Here is a 26,359-nt window from a genome sequence, read left to right as displayed (position 1 = left end):
ATATACTATCATATGATTTGAATGACCACCTAACGTATTTCCTACTCTGCCATCAGGATGATCACACAGGTCTCAAAGAAGCTTGGAGGAAAAAAAAAATTCAGTACACAAGATGAGTTAGGGATTTAAACCTGATTTTGTAACCTTTATGCTTATTTAAATGATCACTTAAGAGATAAAGCTGCATGCTAACCTTTCTCATTTACTTTATTTAGCCAGTGTCTACTGAGGCCAGACTTTTCAATGTTTGCTTCATGCAGCTTGCATAGTATCGCTTTATATGTAAAGATGAAGAGAGAAGGAAAACAAAAGTGAGAAGAGCTGAAGGTACGCTATCATCAAAGCATGAGAAAAAGCTAACTATTCAGCTAAATAAAAAATAACATATTTAGTGATTTGTAATGTAAGAATAAAATGAACTCACTGGTCTCAAGAGGTCTGCGATATGATCTCTGCAAAAAGTAGCTTGCCAATTCAATTGAGGTAGGAGCTATTTAATTTTTTTACAGGTATAGTTTTCAATAAAACTACATATGCCTATAATACTGCAATGGCAGATGTGTCTCGATTATTAGAGGTGGGCTCAAGGGAATATATACAATGGATCTTGAGATCTGTAAGCAGCTGTTGGGGGGGTGCTGAAATGATAGGGGAGGGCACTGTACCACACACACATGTTCTTTAAGTGCAGCAATGTTTTGTTATTTTACTGCAGGTGTATTACAGAGATGAAATTTAATAACTTACTCTATACAATGCCAATAAAACAGGAAAGATTCAATGCCCTGCTGTTCATTACGGCAGTACAAAATGGGCTTGGATTATTCTGCATGCATGCATGGTCAAATCCCGATACACAGAGACCCCCACACAGAGTGCTCTAAAGGATGGTCACTGCTGAAAGACCTCCATGACACGGCTCCTTAACGGTTCCTTATCATCGAATCGCTGTTGTCCCAAATGCACATAGTCATAGAGTTGAAGTAGGCTGCAAATAAGAGATAGCCGGTGTGTAAAATCATACCGATCCTTTACTGAAAGATGTCTTATGAACAGAGAGAAAAACTGAAACGCGGGACATGTGGCATTTGTCTAAGTACCGTTAGAACAGAACAGTGATGATATACACAATGCAACAAAATCGGGGAAAGTGCCACATTAAAAGTCACGACCCCACCGAAATGTGACGGCTCCCTTTGTTACTACAAGGGAAGTCTGACATAAATAAGGGCCACGCTATGAAAACAGCAACATTTGCACGAGAGTAACGCTAAGGCAAATGCATCTAAGTAAGCCTGCCTGTTTTGGTTCTATCCTCCCACAAAACTGCTCTGTTAGATAAAGAACACTAAAGGCCGTATGTGGAGAAGCTCGGTTTAGTCTATCTGAGAGTGGAAGCCTCTGTAAACAAATCCACATGAACTTCCACAGAGCACAGGCAATGTTTCAAAGACGGAGTGCACTGATGTGAAGTGGGTCACCGCTACCAGGCACAGCAGCAGACTCAGTCATATCTGTTCTTGTCCAAAGTATTTCTTTTTTTTTTTTAAGTCACTCAAATGTCTTTTTAACTTCAGATTAGGGGGCTCCGATGGTATCTTCCAGTATTCCTCATAGTCTGAGTTTTAGAAAAATTTCTTGAATGATGGAGTAGCAAACAAGCCTACCTTAGACAAAGGAATAAATATTTCTGTCCTTTCAAATTAAAAATTCCTGATGCAGAACTAACTACCTTTCTTAGAGCAAAAGGCTATAAGATTACCCTGATTTCTACACAATATATTTCAACATGAAATCCAGTTACACCTCGGAATTAAATCAATGATTTGGTATTCACTGACTTTTTCCCTCCATTCTGTCTACATATCAGAAATATGATGAATTGTAGTCCTAATTGTAGTCACTATTATAAGCCCCTTATAGATGCTTGCCATAACAATGAATATGTTAATCCAAAAATTCTAGTGAAATTTCAATTCAGAAACCAGAAGTCTATCTGTTTGGTATCACATAAATCATCTCACAACAACTTCAGTGCCTTAATGCATTAGCTATTGTGAACTGTTGTATAAAACTAGCCTAGCCTTCCAAACACATACTCTGTCATTTAATGTATTTCACAAGGGTGTTAAATTCCACAATTGAAAAGTTATTGGGTCCTATTTAAAAGCCTGCCAAAGGTACTGTTTTAGAACTTAGCTGAGTTTTGGGAACAATAATTTGATCTATGATAAACCCAAATGTGGGTAACAGAAAAACATATTCTGCCTGCGCTGCACAAAAATCAAATATATAATCTACACATTTAAAGAAAATCTATATATTTGGCTGTTGCTAAAATGTGAATTGGCATATTGCACCCCAGCCATTTCACAGGAAATCCTCATTGGTTTTCAGAAGAGTGCACGTGTTAAGACTGAGGATGATGCTGAATAGACTATTCATATAATCTTTTTTTTCAAAGGCAGGAGAGTCCGGAGCAGTGACTCGCCTCCTCTATACTCCCCCTACCTCTGCCCCGCAGCTGCATTCAGAGTTGTAGCCAACAGCAAAGAGACCCACTGCATCCTGGAGGGGTGTGCTATGCACAGGTTCTGGAGGGAGTTTGAAACCCACTGCAAGTGGTTTTCTAGATAAGATCTACTGGAGACCTTTAAGCACAGACATAGTATCACGGAAGCAGGGAACCCAAGGTGGAAAAGCCCTGACTCTGAAACCAGGCATATTAGAAGTCAAGGCCCGGATCGGTAACTTGGAATGTGATCTGGCATATGCTTGCCTTGATTCTCTGATCATTTTTTAAATTATTAAATGAGGAAAGTTAGTAATTTCCTCAGAGGTTTACACTGATCTACCATTAGTCCCCCAGGCTTCCTTTCGACTGAGCCTAAACTTTCTTTTAGAAATATATTCATTTTGACATTTACTCATCCACCACAACTGGACCAGGACAGGGATTATTTCCGATAGCTGGCTGATCCTTGATAGAGCAGCTTCACAGAACATCACAGCAACCCAGCAGAGTGAGCTGCTCTGCCACTGATGGCCAACCTTGTGAGACGTTTACCAGCAATTACTGCCATACAGAAGGGCAAAATGAGAATTTAGAGAAACTCCAGGGCTTATTGCAAGATTAAGCTAAAAGCTAGGGATGCAGAGACTGTCACAAAGCTGCAAATTTCAAGACAAGAATACTGGAGTTGGGTTCTCAAGGAAACCGACCTACAATTGCTCCAATTCTTTCCCGTCTCCGATAGTTCAGCCTTTTCTGTCAGCCTGAGCCTTGTTTCTCTTATCAATCTTCCCTACGAAGAATGCTTTAATATTGATAGCAGTCTCTAGGTAAGGATCATACTAAAACAAGGATAATAAACATTACACTAGTATAAGTATGAAGCACTAGCACTGGCATTTACTATGAAGGATGAAAGCTCTTCTCTGCAGAAGAATGTCATCTGTACATGTACACAGAATGACAGAATTAAAAAAAAAATCACCAGTCTGAAATCCACTGATTCAGGCAAGGGTTATCAATGTATGCTAAAACTACCAGGTCAAAGGCTGCTGCTTAGGTGCTCAGCACCTAAGTATTGACATAACGATTATTTGCCACTTGCAAAGTGGGAAAGGTTTCCGTACAGTGGAGTGATCTACCGTTGCCACTTTCACCAAGTGATCCCGTTAACATCATCACTGGCACATAACCTGATGGGATGCAATACTAAAGCGCTCGGTCTCAACATGAGCTCCTCTAGCCAGAAATGTACAACCTAATTTGAATCCTTTAGGCTCAGTTTTTAGTTTGTGGGCAAAGCAAGTGACGAATGCGTTAAATAGCATCACAAAGAAATAACCCAACAATTCTAGAAAGGAGGATATTTTATAAGACAAACTAGCCTGTTCTGGCCTCTTTACAGAAACTAAAAGAAAAGAAAAAAAAAAAGAGTGAAGCTGCTCTAGTTTAAGAAATTATAACAAGACATAGAAACCAAATGCCATCGTATATGTAATGGGTTTTTTTTTAAAGGCAGTGAAATAATTTTCAAAGGGACAAATGAACTGAAGCAATTTGAATATGAATTTTGATTAGAAAAATCACTGCTAATTTCTTTAGGGCTGGTAACTATTTTACCTAAAAAGAAAAGTATCTCATTTTATTATATATATATACATATATGTAATATATATATATATATATTATGGAGAGAGAGAGAGAGCGAGAGAGAGAAAACCAGAGTTGAAATCTCAGACCTGCCACTTAAAAAAGAGTCCCTGAAAAACATAGGTATTTTATCATATGCACATAATACAAACATAACAAAGATTCACAACTGCTTCACCTATGTAATGGATATATGACACTTTGTTTTATTAGTTTTATAACTTTGCGGGGTGTTGAAATTTTTCACTATGTAAGATTAAAAATTAAAAAAAAAAAAAAAACAAAAAAAAAAGAGCACTGGCAGTCTCTGGAGGATCATTTGGGCCCAGAAGTTTGGGAATACCCTGGACAATAAGGGAAGACCTAGACAACCTTAACAGAAAAGGAACAGAGCCTAATCTTCCACTCCAACATCCAGGAGGCTGTTGGAACTAAAAGGAGGGTACGGACGGATCTTTCCTCTGTGTTGCTCCTCACTATCCAGCACAGTACTAGAGAGAGAAGGATACACTCATGGCAACCGCTCAATAGGAACAAGCTGCTACCTGAAAAACTGCAGAAGGGCAGTGTGCTGGGGCCATATACCCTGCAAGCTCAGCTCCTACAATGTCTAAAACTATGAGGATTGCAAATATCTTTTCCTGTTGTTCACAGTGGTACATTTAAAAATCAGACCAGAATTCTGAACTTTGGTTGCAATAACAAGCTTACCAGAAACAAAAGCAAAGATCTACAGTTCCATTATCTACATCTGTCCACACACACAGGCCTAGCATGGTGACTCCAGCAGGTAAATACTCTGCTCAGAGAAAGCTGGAGGGAGGATCTCTCCAGAGCATGACCCCGGTGCCCTTCCAGGGCCTGCAGAACAGGTGAGGAGGAAAGAGTTCCACACAGAGTAATATTTTCTGATTTCCCTAAGCCTAAAAAATTGCTCACTGTTTGGTTCACATACACTGCTATTTAAACTTTACTCCTTCAAAATGTTTTACAAAAGTGATGCTAAAGAAATAAACAATAGATCACAATTATTATCCTACAGGGCATAGAGTACTTTGGTATAAAATAAAGCAAAGCAGATACGGCCCCTGCCCCAGGAGTTTACAGAATCCTGGTGGAAAAGAAGCATCCAACAAACACAAATAATAGCACATTTGAGAAAATTCTCCAAAGGGAAAGCAGAGAATTAGGGTGGGGTATAGCAGAGGCTCTGCAGAGAAGAGGTTCTAATGCATAGAAACTGGGCTGAATTACTTACTCAATGATGAGAACAAATATTTATGCTCAATATCAAATTAAAAAGCAATATTCATTTCTGCTTACACACATCCAAAATAGCCATATTCATAACAGACAAGAGGATTTTGTGATTTTTTCTTATATCCTATCTTATTTCAGATAAAAATCTTTACGAGGAAAAAAGTTTTATAAATTAAGTCATTTGTAAAACCTTTTATATCAAAAATAAAAATAATTAAAAGAAATCAGTTCTTAAATGTGGAATTAATTTCACAATCAGCCATATATTTAACTTTGAGAATAAAAAATGAATAGGTTTATGAACAGCTCATTAGACATAGAGAAGACCCATTTCCTCTATAGCTTCAAAGTCTGGGGAATTTTAAAACAATGTACTACTAAATGAGGCCTACTTCTTAAATTCTATCCATCCATTTTAAGATCTAAACATCAAATAACTTTATCAGCACAGTACTGCTTGATTATTTGCTGAGAAAGTAAATGAATTTAGATGAGAGTGAAGTTTGCTCTGCATCAAAGAAAACAGGATATGGGCTGGGACATTCAGTGGTAGAATTCTGTACACAGATTTCAAGGCATCTTACTGATTTTCAAGAAATCACAGATTTTCGCTGCCTTTTAAATGACGGCCATGTGCAATGTCTCCATGTCCTGAAAATCTAATTAAGGTAAGAAGTCTAAAAGCTTTAGCAAGGTCAGCAGTAATGCCAGATTTTGAACACAAGTCATATAAAATATATTTCTAAAGAACATTCTCAGAAATGATCAAACCTAGCTGCGTATTAAGATCACCTGGGGAGCTATCAGAAAAACACAGGCCAACTCCTAAGCTTCTAATTTGATTGGTCTCAGGATCCAGCTTTCTGTGAATCAATCTCTCTCACTCGTATCCATCTTGCTCAGAAAATGCTAATAAAGAAACTATGGCTTTAGACTCAGGCTGTGTCCCAGGAAGAAAAGACAAACAATTCCTCATTGACACTGAACTTGTATGTAAGGAAAAAACTTCTGTCCTAATAATGGTCATTTGCGTTGATCTCATCTCTCATTCAAAAACGGGAGATTCAGCAACGTAAAAAGTTTGCAAACCACTAAACATCCTACTCAAAGCAGGAAAGACTGCAAAGCAAATGATAATTTGCCCCTACTGTCAATGCAATGATTCCTATTAGGAATTAAGTATTTGCTATTAGGATTAAGGTTGGGCTATCATATGAAAAAGTTTATTTCCACTCATTTTCGTTTCTGTCACACTTTCCATTTTAAGTTTTTTCTCTGCCCGTTAAAGTAATATGAGGCTGCAACTTGGCAATAAAGTTTTAAGCCGGGGTATAATTTCCATACAGTAATTTGACTTAAATATTTCTTCCCATATTTAGTGTAACTTTAAAAAGTCTCTTTAGCCACTTTTTTACCTAATGGTTTATTTCACTGTTTCATTTTCCATAAAATTTCAAATGTCTCAAAAAGTGGCCACATTTATTTCTGATAATTTCACATGGAAATACAATAATGAATTTGAATTATTACTCACAGTTTTACTGAAAGCAACTTAAATGATGATAAAGAACCTGCAAAATTTTGTTTTTCTGCTAAAATATCCACTTTTAAAAAATAGATTAACATTATATCCTTAAGAAAAACTATATATATAAAACCTGATGGACCTTTGAAACCATATATATATATATATATATATATAGATAGATAGATAGATAGATACACACATATATATATATATCCCAGTAATAATTCCTCCAAGACAGTGTCCTAATACCTGTTGCTTACCACCACTATTTCTTTATCCCAAACAAAAAGCCACCAGGACTGAAAAAATCATGTTCCCTTACAACACTGCTCCCGCCTTTAAGTCCACAGGACACACTGTTATAGTACAGAAAGGCCAGTTCCTTAGGGCAGATCCTCCAAAGGTTTTCTGCCCAGCTTCTTAATAATGTAGCAAACAGGAGAAAACAAAAGCTCCTTCCCTAGGAGTCACTCACCTTGTCACACAGTGGGGAATCATTTCAGCTGTGATCTGCTATTTGGACATGAAGCCCAAGATACTGAGCTTTTTGCCTTTCCTGTTTGGTTTGTATTGCTGGTGTAGGAGACAGAGATTCAAAGAAGAAAAGAGCACAAGAGAAACTGATTCACTAGAAGACACACTATGGTCTGTTCTATTCGCAAATTTCACAGAAGGCAAAAATAAATAGTATGTGCACTTCTCCTCCTCAGGCCCTAGTTCTCCACACAGGCCATTTCCAACATTTCCCTTTTATTATCCTAAAGTAATCACCTTGTTTATGAATACTCTTGGGCCCATGCTGAACACAGAGACAGTCCTTGTAAGACTCACAATTCATATAGCCCAAATAAGAGTGACGGAATCTCCACACTCCACAGCTAGATTCTGAAGGCATTTTAAGAAAAGCAGATATAATCATATCCCCATACAAAAGAATTTTCCTGGACACCAATGTCTCCAAAATAACCTCCCAAGGCCCAGATATTCAGCCACTGCATGCCAGTCAGCCATCTCGATTCCCACTTCTGCCCCTCTCCACTTCTCACCTTGTGTTAGCAAAAACAAAAAAAAATAAAATAAAAAACTAAAATCCTCAGTTTCACTCGAGGGAAGTATTTCCCACAAACAGAGGGAGGAAGGTCTGTGTTCTGCACACTCAGACAGACTCACACGGTCTGGGTGATGCTTTCACAAGTTAAGGGGCCTCACGCTTACTCAGCAGAGGAAATCTTTGTGTCTGTGAGGAATCACGCCAATTCCCATTAGTAAGAAAGGATGCAGGGGAAAGGAAGCCTATACTCTCAATAACCAGCCAAAGGGGCCCAGCTAAACAGAGACCTCTGCCATGGCCATCTGCAAATAGGAAGGATGTTGTCGACTTTCTTCTCCCCAAAACTCTAGTGACCTCCGCCTTGACCCTCAGAAACCAGATCCACAGGAACCAGCTCTTGTGCAGGAATTGAGAGCTTTACACCAGAGACCCAGCCCTGAGAGGCTTGTCGCCCAGACTATCTGCCCCGAACATGTGCACTCACATTCCAAAGATGTTTCCGCTGCGCTGGAATGGCTGTAAATTTCTTTCCTGCAGAATTCTTTCCAAACAAACTGCCATGAACTGCACTCCGGCAGGAGATCTTAACTGAGCACTGTTCACCTCATTGCAACAAATCTTTTAGATGCCGAATATGACTTAATTGGCAACTGAATTGGCCAAAGGAGTCAAGTTTAAAAATGCAAATGTATAAGGGGAAGGGAAAAAAGAAAACCAACCCACCAGAATTCTACCTCTCATGATAGATGAGTGACAGGTAAAAGAAACTTCATTCAGATGCTCTATTCCATTACTAAAATGCATGTGTGGTTGCATTCCTTAGAGATACACTAAACAGGCTGTTTTTCAAATCTCAAATGGATTTTTACCATATTATTAAAAAACGAAAAGGACGAAAGAGTTCAAAAGAGTCAGAATCCTTTCTTCAGCAGAGAAAGAATGTACATTTTGTTTGGGTGAATAATGAAACAGTAGAGAGCTTTGTTAGAGTATTATTAAATTATATCAAGAGTTTCCCAAAGTAAGAAATCAAAGCTCTTATAAAAAGTATAGATTTTACAAACTAAAGTGTATGATTACTATCCACACTGAAATAAAAAAGAAAACATCTATAAAATCTCAATTGCCTTGAAACGAAGCTTCCACTTTCACCCATTGGTAGTATTTTTAGAAACAGGTTCTCTCCGGAGAGTTGGAAGTATACAAATGCATAGTGTACAGAGACGCAAACACACACATGCTATACCTTTGTGTTACACTGGCATTTTATTATTTAATTAAAGTACTCTTATTTTTCTAGCTCACGCATGCTTCCCTTGAGACGGCTTTACTGTTAGCCTGCTGGCCTTGACTTCCAGCCAAAAACAATTCAGAAACAAAAAGGGACAACAAATCATATTTTCACAGGCATTTTTATCCCTCACTACCACCCTGTTTTCATACAACATCATACAGTCCCTATGAAAACTATATTTTAGGGCAATAGCCACTGAACCCAGGGGCTGACACATGGATCCACGAAGCATTTCCTGGGTAAAATATTCTTACATTCTTAATTGTAAATAAACTCCTTTAATAGAACCCGACAATGCTGGTTTGCAAACAGTGCCACTGGTACTGGCTGATGGATTAAAAAATAAAAACAAGCCAGTGGGTGTAGTTCTGATCCGGCAGAGATCTCAAGATGAGGTGTTTATTAGTTCTAAGCTCTACGTTATTTCATTACTTAAACACAGTCACCAGCAGAATTTCAGGGTCTCTTAGTGTCACCGTTGAAAATGCACAACCGAAAATTTACAAATCGCACCGACTTCTCAGATTCATTCTCTCAGCCCTTCCCCAGCCAAGGATCACACTTACCTGGTGACAACCCTGTAGGTTTGATTCTCTCCCATAAGATGAGTATGAGCCCCTTTCTGTTTTACCTGCCAAGAGAAACAACAAAAAAAGGTATAAATTGTGCTTTTCCTTTTAAAAAAAAATTATCCTTCAGGTAACAGACATCTACTTCTCTTCCCCGATGTTTACATACGTAAAGTAGGCACTACTGGCAGTGTATGCAAGCAAGAGAGGGAATAACACTTCCTCACTCTGGCGATGATAAACTGGAAAAAAATATCCTTCATTCCTATTCTTAGCCAAACTGCTCCACACTTCCAAAAACTGTCATTCCAATGGCCTCCACTTTCTCTAACAAACAAATTGTCATTCCTTATTTTCACTTTCTTTCTATCTCACAAAATTTAAACAATTTCATTTTTATTTACACAGCAGGCAAATTATATATGTAATGACCCTCTCCTCGTAATTCCCATTGATTATATTGACACTTAATGGGGAGGCCAAAGCTAATCAATCACAGGCTTTCCAGATGGTGAATTCAGGGAAAAAAAAAAAAACTATTCAAAATTCTGAGTCTCTCTCTTTCTTTCTTTTTTAAACTCCCTTCCCCAGGAGTAAATCCCATCATGATCAAGATGATGATGGGGCTCACATTTGAGAAAGTGGGTTTTTGAAAAATCACCCACTCTGAACCCAAGTTCAGGACACCCAGAAGGCACTGGCATCATGGAATGTGAATGTCTTACTCCAGTTGTAACACCCCAAATTTCATCTGCAGACTGCTCTACTACAGACCACATACAGAGATTCTGCTGTTATTTCACACCAGGTAAGGATAAAAATCAAGGCTTCTCATTTATTTCTTACAAAGTATGTTTAGCCTTAATAATCAGCAGGGAAAAATAATAAAATCACATCACAAGAGATCTAAGCAATAGAACCCAGCTGGTGATTTATGAAGAGGCTACATAGAAACTGCCCACAGCAGGAAATGTCAAGGAGCTCCTGAGGCAGCCCACCTGAGATTGAGGGATACGTCTTTCTTCATGACTACAGGTTTAAGGTGCACTGGACTTCATTCACAGAACTGTATTATTCCATTTTCCTGATGGGAAAATTCCAAAACTTGTATTTTGAGGGGCTGAATTAATATCCTCTTAAAGTCTACCACCCCGACATTTCCCCTCCCAAGTTAACACCTGCTAAAAGTAATAGTACAGTAGTCTCTTTATATTTTGGTTAAATGGCAATGCTATTAGAGCATGACTTTCTGACAAGACACAAAGGATGTGTCTTTCAGAATTCTTACATCTAGTCAGAAATGCATCTTGTGTCTAAGTCACACACACACACACACACACACACACACACACACACACAGGTAGAAGGCGATTTTCAAAGAAAGCCAAGCTTAAATCTTAAAATTAACAGTCTCTCCTTCAGTGCTAACTTTTTTGCTGATTTTAATGTGTCTTGAACTTGGGGAAACATCTCCTCCCTCCATTTCTGATACAGTATTCAGTGCAAAGTGTAAAACCAATGTGTGTATCGGTGTCAATTCCAGCGAAACAAGACACCAGCACAGAGATTGTCCATCTAGAGATATCTAAGAGGGTAATTTCCATTGAACGAGGATTGTGCACTGAGTAGGTGCACATATCTGTATTAGCAGTCCAAAGCCGCCCCATCCCTGAAAGTCAAGAGTAAGCTACCCCTAACCTCTAAGAGCTCCTTATAAATATCACTAACAGAAAAAGCTTGACCTCTATAAGATGTATCAAAGGACATGAGTCTTTTAAACTCTTGTATCTAAATATGTTTGAGTATAATCATGGCCTAATTCATTTTGATGTGATATTTTATAGCCAGGCAGGTAGGCGGATAAAGCAAAGAAAGAAAAAGAAAAATCTACTTATGACTCTGTAGGTAACTGAACACCTAGCATCCTGTTTTGAGAATTTCAGAAAATTAACTTAGAAAAGGCAAAATACAGTTTGAGAAAGAGAGACGATCATTTTATTTTCCCTACAGAAGGAATTGTTGAAGTGACTTCCTATAGAATTTTACCTCCAGTATTGTTTTCTAAACCCAACTCCAATACCAGAACTGAAGAGAAGGATTTTCCAGCCAGGATCTTTCTCACTCCATATAAATAAGTTGGGGCATTTCTTCTATTATTTTAAAGCTAGAAGGGCAATGCAAACAGGTTTTGAAAAAAAAAGGAACAGAGAAAGAGAATAGGTGGAGGAGAAAGACAGGGAGGAGGAATGGAAGAGAAAGAACAAGGAGGTGAAAAGGGAGAGGCAGGGAAGAAGAGAGGAGAGAAGAGTATGAATTCATGCTGCATGAGTCCCAAAGTACACTTGGCTACAGGGGCCCAGCATTCTTTACTATCATATCAGATACAGACTGCTTAATCTTAATTTTGCTTGTTAAAAAATATTTATCCAGATACAAAAATAAACCCACTGCAAATTACAAGTTGTCAGGGTTAAAAATCTACTCCTGTTTGTGTGGGGGAGGATAAGAGACCAGCATAGACATGAATCATTCTCAGTAATGTGAGTGTTTCCATGACATCAACGGGCACCCGTCCAGGACTCTGTCGAAGTCTGCGAGGTACCAAAGAGGCAGTGCAGCCAGCAGGAGGCTGGGAGGTGGACTTTTTTTTCCCAAGGATTATGCTCCTTGTGAAGATTTCATCTGTAGCATCCCCTTTCACCATCAAATAGATCGCTCCAGAGATCATGAGCGAACACATTTCATTCTGATAGTGTAAGCCTTTAACTTTATTACAGCTTTTTGTTCCCAAATTCAACTATAAAATGCCCTCAGAACCCAGACCCCTGTTTGGGAGCAAAATAATCAGGAACTGTGGACCAAAACACAAGACCTTCTCAAACATAAAATTTTCATTCCTATAATTTTTTTAAATGATAAAAAGCAGCCATTTTAAAATGATACCTCTGGTTCCAAATACATACAGATACATACATATATACATATATACATATATATACATATATATATATATCTTTTGTGTAAATTGTCCATTAAGAATTAGCTATGGTCTTGATGTTGATTTTCTGTTTAAAATTCACTGGAACACTTATTTCAGATAATAACATTTTCAAGAGTGCAGATAACGTGTTTGAGTAGGATCCTTAAGTAACTATCCGTGCTCAGGAACACAAAAGATCCTAAATATCTGCATTTCCTCTATGTTTGTCAGGCATGGATTTTGTCACTTATACCAACTGGCTGCTGAGGACAGCCTTGTTCTTCACCATCCACCTCCCCCTACATCCCCACAACCACAACGGGCACTTTGAAAGAACTAAAGATTCCATTTCCCCAATATTTAAAAGAGATAGCAGTGATGAACAAACCCGGTGCATTCACTGCGGAATTTTTGAGACAACCCTCCAGTACTAGAATGCGACAGCCGCTGCGGATATTTTTTGGCACAAAGACAATGGTGGCAGTGCCAAGCCCTATGGCTAAAACTACTCAAAAGAGGCATAAGGGTAGCATTAATCGCTCAAGTCTTTTACTGCATGGAGTACTGTTGTCCATATTTTTAAAACTAAAAGTACCCGTTAGTAACATTTGTCGTATGCCCATAAATGGGGGAGGGGGATCTGAAATACAGAACAGAAACAAATCTTGTCAGACGTTTGATTCATTTTTATACCTAAAAGGACCAAATGTTAAATTTTGCTGCTGGTGATGATTTCTGTGCAGGAAACGAATGATACGACCTAATGAAGTACACTGAGGGCTGACTGAAAGCCACAGAGAGGATTTCATAAGCGGAGTAGACATATTGGCTAAACAACCTTCTTCTGCAAAAATGATGTATACAAGGAACATGTAATACTATGTCACAATTTTTTAAATTAAACAAGAAAAACGCTGTAAATGAGCAGACACAACATCAGTCAATCAATCCTTCTGGAGACAAAGGAGATCAACACGCAGCCCCTTCTTTAAAACGAGTCAGTGTCTACAGTGAGCAAACAACTCTGAAAGTCAACACGTGTCCTATCCAAACTGAACCCACCCCACTGCTAGTCTATATTTAAATTTCATTATTAAAATAGCACCAAATGACAATCAATACAGGACTCACTTGCTCCTTCTGTTGCCCCTGAAAAACTAAGCTAAGGAGAAAATATAAGTAACTTACAATATTTAGTCCAATATTTTTGCTGATCTATTCCACAATTTTCTTTATCATGCTGTCCCAAAAAGCAAAGGAAATTTTGCTTTTCATTTGAGGGCAGTGTGCTTTAAAAAATGTCTATAAAATCCAAATTCAATACTTCTCCTTCCTGAATAACCATGGTATCCTACTGCAAGATAATTGGATGACAATGAAAATATGACATAAAAGAAAAAGTTGTATCATAAATATACTCCTTTCATAGGGATGCTTCCAGGGAGAATCACCTTTGGTGGATTACTGCACCTGGACATTCAGGACAGTTGAAAGCCACACAGAAAGAGCCAGAGATAGACAAGGGCAACTTATCAATGAAATGATTTCTGCAGGCAAATTCAGACACTGATGATCGCTCTGGTGGCTGACAAATAGGACAATAGGTCACACTTCTGTGGCCTTTCATTTGTAAAAGGCTATTTTCACAGTTATGTATAAATGGTAGGTGTTTCGCTCACCATGGAAATACACACCTGTTTGATAGAACACATCATCCTATGAAAAGCCTGGATGAAAAATTATCTGATGCTGCAGGACATACCAAGCAGGCTGTTTACTGTTAATGCACATTCTGGGAACTGAAGAACGAGCCTTTTGTTCCCTAGCATCAGACTAGGGAACTCATCATAAACATGCTTGCCTCAGAACAAATCCCTGTCCCTGCCCCCAACCCTAACCTATCTCAGCTTACCCTATTAATTTCTCTTTTTTTAATGTACTGAAAAGTGCTGCATTAACAATGACTAGAAGTTTTAGGGTACTGAAATTATATGCAGGTTTTTATTAACAGTGCTTTCATCCTTCCTGCCTTCTCTTCCTCTGCTCAAGTAAGAATAGCTTAGTCCGTATGCTATATGAACACTATCCAAAGGGCTATATGCAGATTGATTCTATCTGTACAGCAACCCCCTGAGGCTGATAATATAAAGACCATTTCACAGATGAGAAAACTGAGACAAAAGAATGCCTGAGGACACACAGGTCCTTGTGACGGAGCCAGAGTTCAGAACCTGGCAGTTTATTCCCAAGTGCGTTACTGCTGGTGTATAAACTCTGGAAAAAATAAAGTATAAGTAAACTACAGGCCACTTCTGAAGATGCTCAAATCCCAGAGCTCAAAACACTCATGAATGTGATATGAAATTAATGAAAGTGTCTTATAGGCGGTGATAATTTACATTTACATGGTGTTTTATTCCTAAAAGGTCTCTAGGTACTTTATAGCTGTACAAATGATACACACAGAATCTGTGATGTCTCAAAATTAACTGGCAACATCTCCATGTTAACTCAAAGAAAGTAATTAACAAAATCATGGCAGAAAACAGAATTTCTACACGTTTTTTAAGTGAAGACTATAACTTTATAATAAAATACACAAAGTAGGGTGAAAGTAGTAACATAAGGCAACCCAGCCTCAGTCACCAGTGTCTTCCATGAAAAAGTTATCCCACAACAAGCTCAAAAATAAAAAGGAAACAGACGAAAAGAACTCAAGAAATGCTAAGCTAGCTATAACCTTCCCCCAGAAATTTACACAGTATCTTGACATGTTAAAGTCTCTGAGAAGTCCTGTAACGAAGATATTTTAGTTTAATATAATGGTTCCTAAGTTTATTTGAACACAAAAACATACCCTCCTCTATTTCCATTGTCTGTTCTATTTGGGGGTGGTACTGGGGATGGAACTCAGGACCTTGTGCTTCTGAATCAGGCGGCAGAACCACTGAGCTAAATCCCCAGCCTACTATTATCTTTTCTAAAAACTGAACACTAAGAATATATTGGGTTAATATATGTTGTTTTCTACCAGATAACTGGTGTAATTTAAAAGTTTTATTTTATCATATTGAAATTTGCCTAAAAACATTTTGTTTATTGGGTGGTATTTCTATTGGTTTGTATTTGTCCCAGGTCTCTATGGACAAGGTCCACCTTTACTGTCCAGAACGACTCTTCATCTTTATCCCTTGTTCTGATTCTACTTTGAAAGTGACAGTCAAAGTTTACAAGGCAACTTCTGATTTTTAAAATTTCAAAGAAGAGGGCTGGGGATTTAGCTCAGTAGTACCACACCGCCTGCTTCACAAGCGCAAGGTCCCGAGTTTGATCCTCAGTACCAAAAAATAAAAATAATAAAAAAAGAAAATTTCTAAGAAGAGAGCAGTTTTCTCCTATACAACCTTAGGATACCAGGACAATTTGGTCTCCATCTACAAATATTTTTAAAAATCTGAACTTAAAATACATTCCATGCTGAAAGCATTACAATGCATTCCAGCAAATAGACAAGCCATCCTGCAGCCCAGGAAATCCTCTTCCTCCCCTTCCAATGAACTGAGTTCAGGGGGCAAAGCAGGGAAAAGGTGATTAGGCACATAGTTCGTACGTAGTGAGGCATAATGAGAAAAGGGGAATTAGCCATGTGTCCGGAGAAGACTGGTGTTAACCCTCTCTTTCACTGATAAGCTTGTAGTCATAAAAACAGAATACTTAGTAATGGTCTGTAGGTCTGATCCTGTTGGAAATGATTAGTTTCAGCTGCATCTCATGGCTGATCCAGCTTACTTCTGGCATTATGCTGCCTCCAGCCCAATGTGTGCAGTATGACCTCACATACTTGAAGTGTCTGAATCCCCATGGATTCAAATCTATATTCGATTCTCCATAAAGCACTACACAATATGAAAGTTATTCAACTATTTAAGACAACGTACTCTAGAAACTCATTAAGTGGACAGGTTAGTCCCTGTTTTCATTGGGACTTTCTTATGAGAAGTCCATAAAATGAGGAAAAGATAAGTCAGTGATACAGCTGAAGAGTTTATACAAACATCAGAGGTCAGTCTCGAACATATACTTCCAATCCCACAACAAAGCCCTTTTCTACAACAAGGCACTTCTTCCAAGAGTGTCCCAGATATGGATTATTGCTCCATAAACAGTATTCCACTTGTCTTTGAACTACCATGACCCTTTGCCAAAGATTTTAACACAATCCATAAACTCCAAGAGTTCTTAAGTCCTCTGATAATTGAAAATGTCTGAATTAATAAATATTTTCAGTGAGCATCCTCTGGTACACCAAGAACTACCACCTCACTGCAGAATAAAAATTTTGCCTTAAATTATCTCCTGAGTCCCAGACAACAGCCAAAATAACCCTCTCATCCAGTGGTGTCTTGCTTGGGAGTGTGCACATTATCAAATTAGAGCTCATGACTTTTATGCTTTATTTTCCAAATGCAGAAAAATCTTTCATTGAAAATAACACTAATTCCACAGAGTATGCAATTAATCAACATAATCATGGGGATAACTTCACTCTTTGGGGAGGTGTGTCAAATAACTCCTTAAGGCCACTAAAGTACCACTTGAACTACCAAAGTAATGATTTTCTGAATCAGCAATTTGTACAAGGGTCCCCTAGAGACCCAAGAGACTAAGGGCAACTCAGAAGCACTCAACTTACTTCCAATGAGTAACTCACCACTGGCTCTGCGTGAACAACATGTCAACAGAGTTGCTGAGCCTTTTAAATAAATATAAATATAAATATTAAATAAATATAAATATAAATATAAATAAATATAAATATAAATATATGCTGTACTAGACCTCCCCCAACTGGGTATTAATCCCAGGGGATTTGCACTGATCTACATCCTCAGCCCTTTTCTAATTTTTATTTTAATCAGAGACTCACTAAATCACTAATTTCTCCAGGCTGGGCTTGAACTTGTGGTCCTCCTGTCTCAAATTCCCTGCTGTGCACTACCATGCCTGGCTCTGTTTTATGAGTTTGAGTCTGTGGTGATTAGTATCACCAGGCAATCGAGGACTCACATGGCCTTGGAAAAAACAACATATGCATTTCAAATATTATTTCTTTATTCAAAAAGTTTTTCATATAAAAATGGAAAAGCAGAGTTATCTCACAATCCACCAACCAAAACCAAACAGACACAAAATATTTTTCCTGTGTACTCAGGCAGAAAGACTTGGGATGGGCATGGAGAAAACCAGCCTCCACAGATCTCATCTTGACTAAGAGTGCTCATCATGAGAGTCTTAAGTGAGACTGTGCCTGAAAACGGAGCCCCCAGATTCTCTACATCACGGTACTTGAATTCAGTGGAGTAGGGTATGGCATTCTCTTTTTATTTATTTTTAATAAAATTCCACTGGTTATTCTAACAAGCCAGGGATATGAGTAATTCAGTGATAAACACGGCTCTGTATTGTTATGTTAGATAAAACTCCAATCACCTAACAACTAGACAGCTATCTAAACAGATTTCTCAAGGGGTGGAGATTTAGCTCAGTGGTGCCGCGAGGCCTGCTTCGAAAGTGCAAGGTCCTGTGTTCGATCCTGGGAACCGCCCCCACCAAAATAAATAAATAAATGTTTTAAAAAAGCAAAAACAAATTTCTCCTAGATCCAACATACTTTTAAGGATTTTCATAAAGATAAGCCAAGTGCTGTTCTCCAAGGCCCTTTTCAAGGCTTTAAATTTGCTCATCTCCACCAACAAAGTCCGGTTGTTGAAGAAATAATTTCACGTTAACACAAAACAGATTCCCCCTATAAAAGCACAGCATCCTGACCAGTAGCACCCTGGAGTTTTGCGAACAGCTTCTCCTCTTCTATAAGACTCCTGGCCTGCTGCTCTACCAAGTGTGCCCTCTCCACTCTACCACAGAGTTGGGAGACCCTTCAGGATCCAGCATGGAACTCCAGGAACCTGCCTGAGCTTGTAAACTTAAAAGTCCCACACACCCAGGCATTCTCCTGTGCCCATGCCAGGCAAGAGGTGTGACAAATTTCACACCAAGGGTGAGAGTTGGGACCTTTCTCTCACCTCACAGGAGAGATGCAACACTTCTGTAGAGGTGTAGCAGAGAAACATCAAGAGTAAGACTGTTACCTGGCTAAATTTCTTGGAATTTATTGGCAACTTTTAAGAAAATCCAGCTGTTACATTTTACCATACAAATCACTTTTAATCATAAATTATTTAATAACTACACATTCTGTCTTATTAAAAGTAAAAATAAAAATGCTAAAACTCTGAATAAAGTAGAATAGAAAATGTAGACAAAGGTTGATAGTATTGCATTTTAGAAAAAAATAAAGGAAGCTTTGTTACTTATGTACATTAACTATAGTAGGTATTTTATTTGTGGCCCAAGACAACTTCTTGCCTGTGGTACAGGCAAGCCAGGCATGTCGATCTCACGGGTGGCAGGTTGTACACCTGCTCTACACAAAAATAAAGGGGATGAGGGGTCATCAAAGTTTTAAATATGGCATATCACTACACCTAATACTTATAAGTGTTATACATGCATACATACACATTTGTATATAAATAACTTTTTAACTCCAAACAAAAGATAAACCAAGTCTCACTGATATTGATAGATCTATAATAAATTAAATGATTATCTCTGGAGCCTTAGTACTGAATTACAATTGGTTTATATTCCTAAGAATTACTCTACTTAAAAAGCAGAGGTTAAACAGCCCAGACTTTAAAATATATTCTAGATCAGACAAGGAGGAAGAAGACCTCTCTGACCAACAGGCACAGGGAAGAATGATATTTTGGGGGGCCAAATCTGTTCTTTCTTCAAGATCAATTTCAAAAGAATGGGCACTCAATAACCTGTCTAGTAAACAGGGCCAACCTCCTGAGAGTCCAAGTGCCCTGTGGCCCTAGCTACCGTCAGAGAAAGTGAAGGTCCACAGACAAGATGACACAAGCCACTGAGTCCCCATGACGTGATGTTTAAGAGCAGCTTCTCGTTTACTAAATCTATGAGCATGACTCGATCAAGAGAAGAATGTGGGGAGCACAGAAAGGAAGAAAGAGGCAGAGGGAAGGGTAATTGGGGAGAAGAAAAGGAAAGAGGAGTGGCCAGAAGAATGACCACATTTTATCAAACATATGCAAGAAGGTGAAACGAGCTACTGGAGAGATTACAGAGAACAATCTTCCATTCTGAAACTTGCAAAAACTATCATCTAAATTGTTACAGACGAAACCTAAAAAACAAAACACGGAAATAAATATTTGTTGGAAGCCTTCTATATGCCTTTCACTGGATGCTTCAGAGTTAATACTGGGCATTATTCTTAAGGTAAAGAGGTCATAATCTAATGGCTGAAAATACTCAGGCGTCAACACAGTACTGTGCATGTAAGAAGTGTCACAGGAAGGATTAAGAAAAAAGAAGCCCAGACAAAGGGTCCCAGGGACAACCTCACTAAAGACAAAGTGCGACAAGGAAAGTCCCACACTGGAGTTGCTGTGCACAATGACGTCGTAACACACTGTGATGGGGACTTCATGTATGTTACAATGAAATTTATACTTACTTGACAATAGTAAATAATTCAAAACTAACACTTATATAATTTATCCAAAACAAATTTTAAGGAACCTAACTGGAACCTAAAATTGGAAAAGGGGACTCACATGACATTTACCCATTCTCTAGATCTAAGCCTTTTGATCATTCCATGTTTTAATCAGCTGATTTGGGAGTTTTGACAGGATTGCTTACAAATAAGAGAAATCTATAATATAAGACAAAAAAACTGTAAAGCAACTAACTTTCTTCTCCGCACAACAAGCACCAAATTGATTGAATCAAGTCATTTCAGACATCTATAGAAATCACTTGTGCAACCTTAATTATGACAAATAACTTAATGGAACTATCTGAACAGAAACTGCTGCCGTATTCTAATATCTATTCTTTATACAGAACCCCACTCTTCACTACGAGGCCCCAAGGACAGTCTCCACCAAGCAATGAAAGGGCTGCTCTCTCCCTTGTAACTGCCCTTGAATACTTTGGTCCTATGACCTGGAAATAAAGAGGCCATCAGTGATCTGTTCTTTTAACATCTCATATTCTATAAACCACAGAAAACACATGCATGAACGCGCACACACACACACACAAGGTTCCACTGAAACTACCACTAGCAACATCACAATATCAAGTCAACATAGCTTGAGCACTTCGCAAGGAAACCCAAAACACCTTTGGGAAGCACTATAATGTATCACCTAAAAACACCATTTTCCTCAGTGAAGCAAGGTAAAAAGTATCAGCCACAACGAGATCTCTCTATTAGACATGGCCCTCCACACCCACGACACATACGGGGCCACAGTTCTTCCTCATTTCAAGTCTCATTCCCAATGTGGACAAACTAGAATCTTCTGTAAATATAATCAGACTAACTATGAAAGCAGGATTGCTGGTAATATGAAATCAGCCATTTGAAAATTCAAGCGTGGCACAGACTTTACATGTTATTTGAACTATCAGGAGTACATATTTAGTAAAAATGCACTAAAAACGAAACCCCAACTTTATTTCCAAACAAGAGCAAATTAACTCCCATACTCAGTATTACCTTACTTTATACTCACTGAAAATATCTAATTAGTTATGCAAACACGAAAACAAATAAAGTAAAATAAAATAGAATAAAAACACCTCAACCTTGAAAAGTTAAAAAAAAAAAAAAATTAAGAGCCGGCACATCAGTCAGTGCCAATCTGAGCAGCCAGCAGAGGGCGCACAGGCCCCAACAGAGCAGACCACGCTAGGCACTCCCGAAATTCATTTAGTACTAAACCTGGCCAAACGTGAAAGGTAGGTGACACAGCCTATCAGTGTCAGTAATAAATCTCATGTGCTCAGTTTAGTGTTCGTAAGAAATATGCACAGCTTTATTATTAAGAGCTGTCTTGAACAATTTCTTAGCTGCTTCGCGGAAAGTTGTTTATTAAAAAGAAATAATTCTTGTATAAAAGTGAGCATGCTAAGTTTTCAAGCCCACCGAAGTTCATATAGACCTATGTAATTCATATTAGAAATTCTCCATAACACATGAATTTTTAGAAATAAAAAATAAATTTCTAAAATATATTTTAGTGAGCATATTAAATTACCCTATGAAAGTGTCTTTTGCTATATGCGTAATTCCATGTGCCAAATACAAATCTATTAATGTGCTGTAGCTATAACTTTCAAATATGTACTATTTTATGGCTGAGTATGCAATTTTTTTTTACTTTTCTAGTGAGTTGTGCTTGATTACTTGTAATTAATATATTCTGTCTCTATATAATATAGAGTAGATTACAGTAGATTATACCAGAAAAGTGCATCAGTTATTTATGCGCATGTATATTTACATTGGGTAGTTTAATAAAGTTTCCCTATAAATGTAAAAGTTGCAAATTCATTCTAGCATTTTCCAAACATGTAATTTCAGAAATAACACAAATAGAAAAGAAAAAAAATTATCCCATGCAAGCTCCAAATTAAACACCCAAGATTATTTACTTTGACAAATAAAATTAAACAATCTACAGGATGTTTAGCCTCTAATTCCACATAGGTTGGAATAAATAGCAAATCTGCACTTAAACTGCAAACTGGAAAGCACATTTGGATAATAGCTGCCCCTTGTCTATCCACCTACGTGATCATTTCAACCTCACCTCTACCAACCAAACAGAAACAATGAAGTATCTCCATCAGGTGATTTTTTAAAAGGCATTCTTCGCAGCCTTGAAAGATGAACTTAATTTAGAGTATCTATGAACCAGGTGGCTGAGGTTACAAATAGGTCATAATAAATAATATGCAGCCTTTGGCCGATATGGTTACAACCATTTTTGCATACATTAAAATGACGATGTCTTATTATTCCTAAGCACTCAATTCTAAACTGTTTGCACAATCTGTTAAGTCCAGGCAAATTTAAATGATTCTGACATGCAGCTTGCTAAGGCCAGTGACGGGGATAATGCCTCTTTACGTGGGTAAAATTTTGTGGCATATAGGTCACTCTCTTAAGGGGAATCAACTGTGTGTCTGTCTCCTCTTTGCATTTCCACCACAATCCTTCATCCTGCAGCCTGGAGCTGAGAGTGAAATGCAAGAAAGGAGCCGAGTGCTCAAAGCAAAAATCTGCTTCCAGGACAATCCATTATATCTGACAAGTTAAATGTTCCATGGTAGGCCATATGGCATCAGAGCAGGCCCGACGATGGAAGAGGGGAACTCAGCAAATGCATCACAATTAAGGAGTTTGGCTACAGACTTTACTTTGAATTACTTTTTTTTTTTTATCAAATTTTAAATGTTGTCCTCAAAATTTTCAATTGAAGCCTCTGATGAGACCATTTTTAAAGATGTTCCACAATTTCAGCTTTTATCTCATGAATATGGGCCCTGAAATCTAAAAGTTCAGGTAAACGTGGCCATTTTTATCAAACGGAGTTTCAAAGAAGAGGACCTGTAACCTCATTTTTTAAAATCTGAAGACAAATAATACATATAACTTATCAGTTCACTAGACTAGAATATTTAAATGAAACTCATTAGATTGGAACATTTAAATGAATCAGAGACAGCACTAAATGAAACCAGTTTCCATTCTAAACCCCAAAATCTTAGCTGTGCAGGCCTAACTGACATATTCACATTTCTTCTATGGCTTACTTAATATCGAATGAATTAAATGAAGACTGCTTCAGCTGAATTTATTTCCTACTATGCCACCAAAAAGCGTGCCCCCTGCTAATAACACACCTAAACACAGGTCTTAAAAGCAATCTAAGTCACTCTTTGGGAGGTGAGTTGCTTATAATAAATAAATATTTGCTGTCGGAGACAATGTAATATAATATTAATAACTCATTACATTAAGGCAGAGGAAGATGAAAATGAACAAAATAAATATTATATCATGGTGTACTATTTTGCCAGTCTTTTAAATAAAGAAAACAAATGTTCATATTATTCTCAAGGGAGAACTGAATATAGATAAGGAAAGCTGAACAAGATTTCTGTTTCTATGGAAGTGTCCAAATTCACTGACCCAATGGCAATTTTATCATCACCCTCACTTCTGGAGATGACACATCTTAAACAAATTATATGTGGAGTGGGTAATGGGTGGGTTCTAAACAATGACTACAGCTTAGGTATTCATTCCCACTGGTTTGCAAACATGAAATTCACAGTGATTAAGAGAAACATGCATAGATCTTCCCAAAAGGGAAGACTAAGACTCATTTCCTTAAACTATTTTCAGTCTCCATTTCTCCAGAGGGTCACTATTTCCCTCAAATGCACCAGCTTCTACCTTAATTAAGAATCACATTGTTTCAAAGAACATATATATTTTATAAAAATGGGCCACTTTGCTTCCTGTTGAAAATCATGAACACATTTTTCTGGTAGTCTTAAAAGTTACTATCTGTTATTAAATTAATCTTACATTTCCATCTCCCTTATTTGTTAATATACGACAATTTATTGAATTACAGAAGATGGTAGGTGGGTTATGAATCAGAAATTTGTATTTTGTATTAGCAATCATTATCATTAATTATATGTACATGCTCTTATGAGATTCAGCATAATTCTGGTAGGTAGGTAGGAATCATAACTATGATCATTAATTCATTCTCCATGTGAGCAAAAAAGTGGAGATTCAGGATGGTTAATTATTTGCCATACTGCACACAGCAGTGTGACAGGAGTGACACTTGTGCCCAATCCTACTTCTGAGGGCAGCACTGTGCTCTGCCATACCATGTATTACTTAAGTATATATAACCACTAGGCAGATATGGTTTCAGTATTACTTGGAAATACAAGTAAATATATATTATACATTTTTACCTCTTTTGAGAAAAGTAACCAAATTTTTGGTATTATATTAGTACCCAACAGAAAATGAGCCACAACCCTACACTTCAGTTTGCTAGGAGAAATGAGCACATACCCAACGCACAATCACAATCACAATCACAATCTTATACACACACGTTAAAATGTAGCCATGCACACCTCAGCACCAATAGAATGCACTGGGCTGTTATGTACTGTAGATTCTATTTCTGTGTATCCAGACCCACATTTTTATTACTAATTAAAATGTCCAGATGGTAAAATAACACCTGATCTGAGGGGCTTTTCAGTACACTGATTGTCAATGCTCAACTTCTACATTGTTAACAAATTGGAAAAATTGGCGTGCACTGAGTTTGCTGTTTCCAAACCTCTAGTGTAATGCAGCCTGGATAATATGCACATAAAAGTGCCCACACTGAATTAAATTCTTTACCAAGACAAATGGGTAAGGTCTGATATTCAAATCATTATCATTAAAAGAAAGAGGAACACTGCAGCAAAAAGTGTCGTATCACAGCAATGCCATTCTGTTTCATGGAGAAAAACTGCCAAGTAGAGGAAAAGAATGAGAGTAGAGCTATCCAACGACCACCACTTCATGAAGCCCTTTCTCCATATCTTTTGTTTTACAGGTTCATTAAATAATAACCAGTGAATTTTAAAAATTTATTTGTAGTTTTAGGTCTTTTGCATATGTAGGTACGGATCTTAATCACAAAACAAAACTTTTATTATCCTATGATCCGTTTAAAAATATAGATTCCGGTGTTACCCCTGAAATACAGGTTAATCAGTGTCTTGCAAATAACAGACTTCAAGAAGTCACAAATGCTTTTAAAGTGTTTAAGTAGTTACTTCCTAATCCTAAATGGATTTTTTTTTCTCAAGCAAACATTTTTGCAAATATTTAGGCTGCTTTGGTAAGCAAATGCTCTCCCAGACATGTCCACCAGCCAGCCACTGCAACCTCCACACAGACCCCAACCAATGGGAAAGTTTGCAAGGGAAATATGAGAAGCAACTGGATGGGAAGCTTGGCATCAGTGCTGACTTCACTGCCCACAAACAAATGTTAATTTTGTTGCAATACCTGAAACAAACCCTGTGGAGGTCCCAGTGAAACAACTGCTGCGCCATTCCTAGTCATGGGGCTGTGACTCTTCCTGACTTAGGCAACAGTTTCAAAGGAGGCTAAAGCTGATCACCCACAGTTTCCTATTTCAGAGTTCAATAACTCCAGTAAATGTTCCTTGCTGTTGGACAGTGAAAATCTCATCACTTTAAAAAGCTCACAGGAATAAACATGTGCTAAACAAGAAAGAGAAAAGACAAGAAATAAAGTTTTATCTAGGGCCCCCAGTCATACCAGGTCTATATGAGGAGAGCCCTTTCAAAGACACTCTCCCAAAGGCATACCCCAGGGGAGCAGAAGCTTGGAAGCCCATCTTTACCCTTCTACTAACTATAAAAAACAACTGATGACAACATGGCTTTCTAGAAATACTATCAAAAGGGTGGCACATCTAAAAGTAATTTGTAAACGCAGTAATAGGATTA

General features: G+C 37.8%; 1 protein-coding gene across 12 annotated transcripts in view; it reads right to left on the bottom strand.

The window, feature by feature from the left end:
• Positions 1 to 26,359, bottom strand: part of Tcf4 (transcription factor 4) — a 343,664-nt gene that overhangs the window by 161,840 nt on the left and 155,465 nt on the right. For 9 of the 12 annotated variants that reach the window (XM_010611524.2, XM_010611528.2, XM_010611527.2 and 6 more), the window contains one exon: positions 9,862 to 9,926. In XM_010611524.2, coding sequence (XP_010609826.1) covers positions 9,862 to 9,926 — 65 coding nt within the window. Of the gene's footprint in view, positions 1 to 9,861; positions 9,927 to 10,033; positions 10,143 to 26,359 lie in introns of those variants that run through there. The other 3 variants (XM_010611531.2, XM_010611532.2, XM_019205633.2) reach the window with 1 other exon arrangement.

The sequence above is a fragment of the Fukomys damarensis genome, unplaced genomic scaffold (genome assembly GCF_012274545.1).
Source record: "Fukomys damarensis isolate Sample0158 unplaced genomic scaffold, DMR_v1.0_HiC HiC_scaffold_30, whole genome shotgun sequence".
NCBI lineage: Eukaryota > Metazoa > Chordata > Mammalia > Rodentia > Bathyergidae > Fukomys > Fukomys damarensis.
This window is presented reverse-complemented; position numbering and strand designations above follow the sequence as displayed.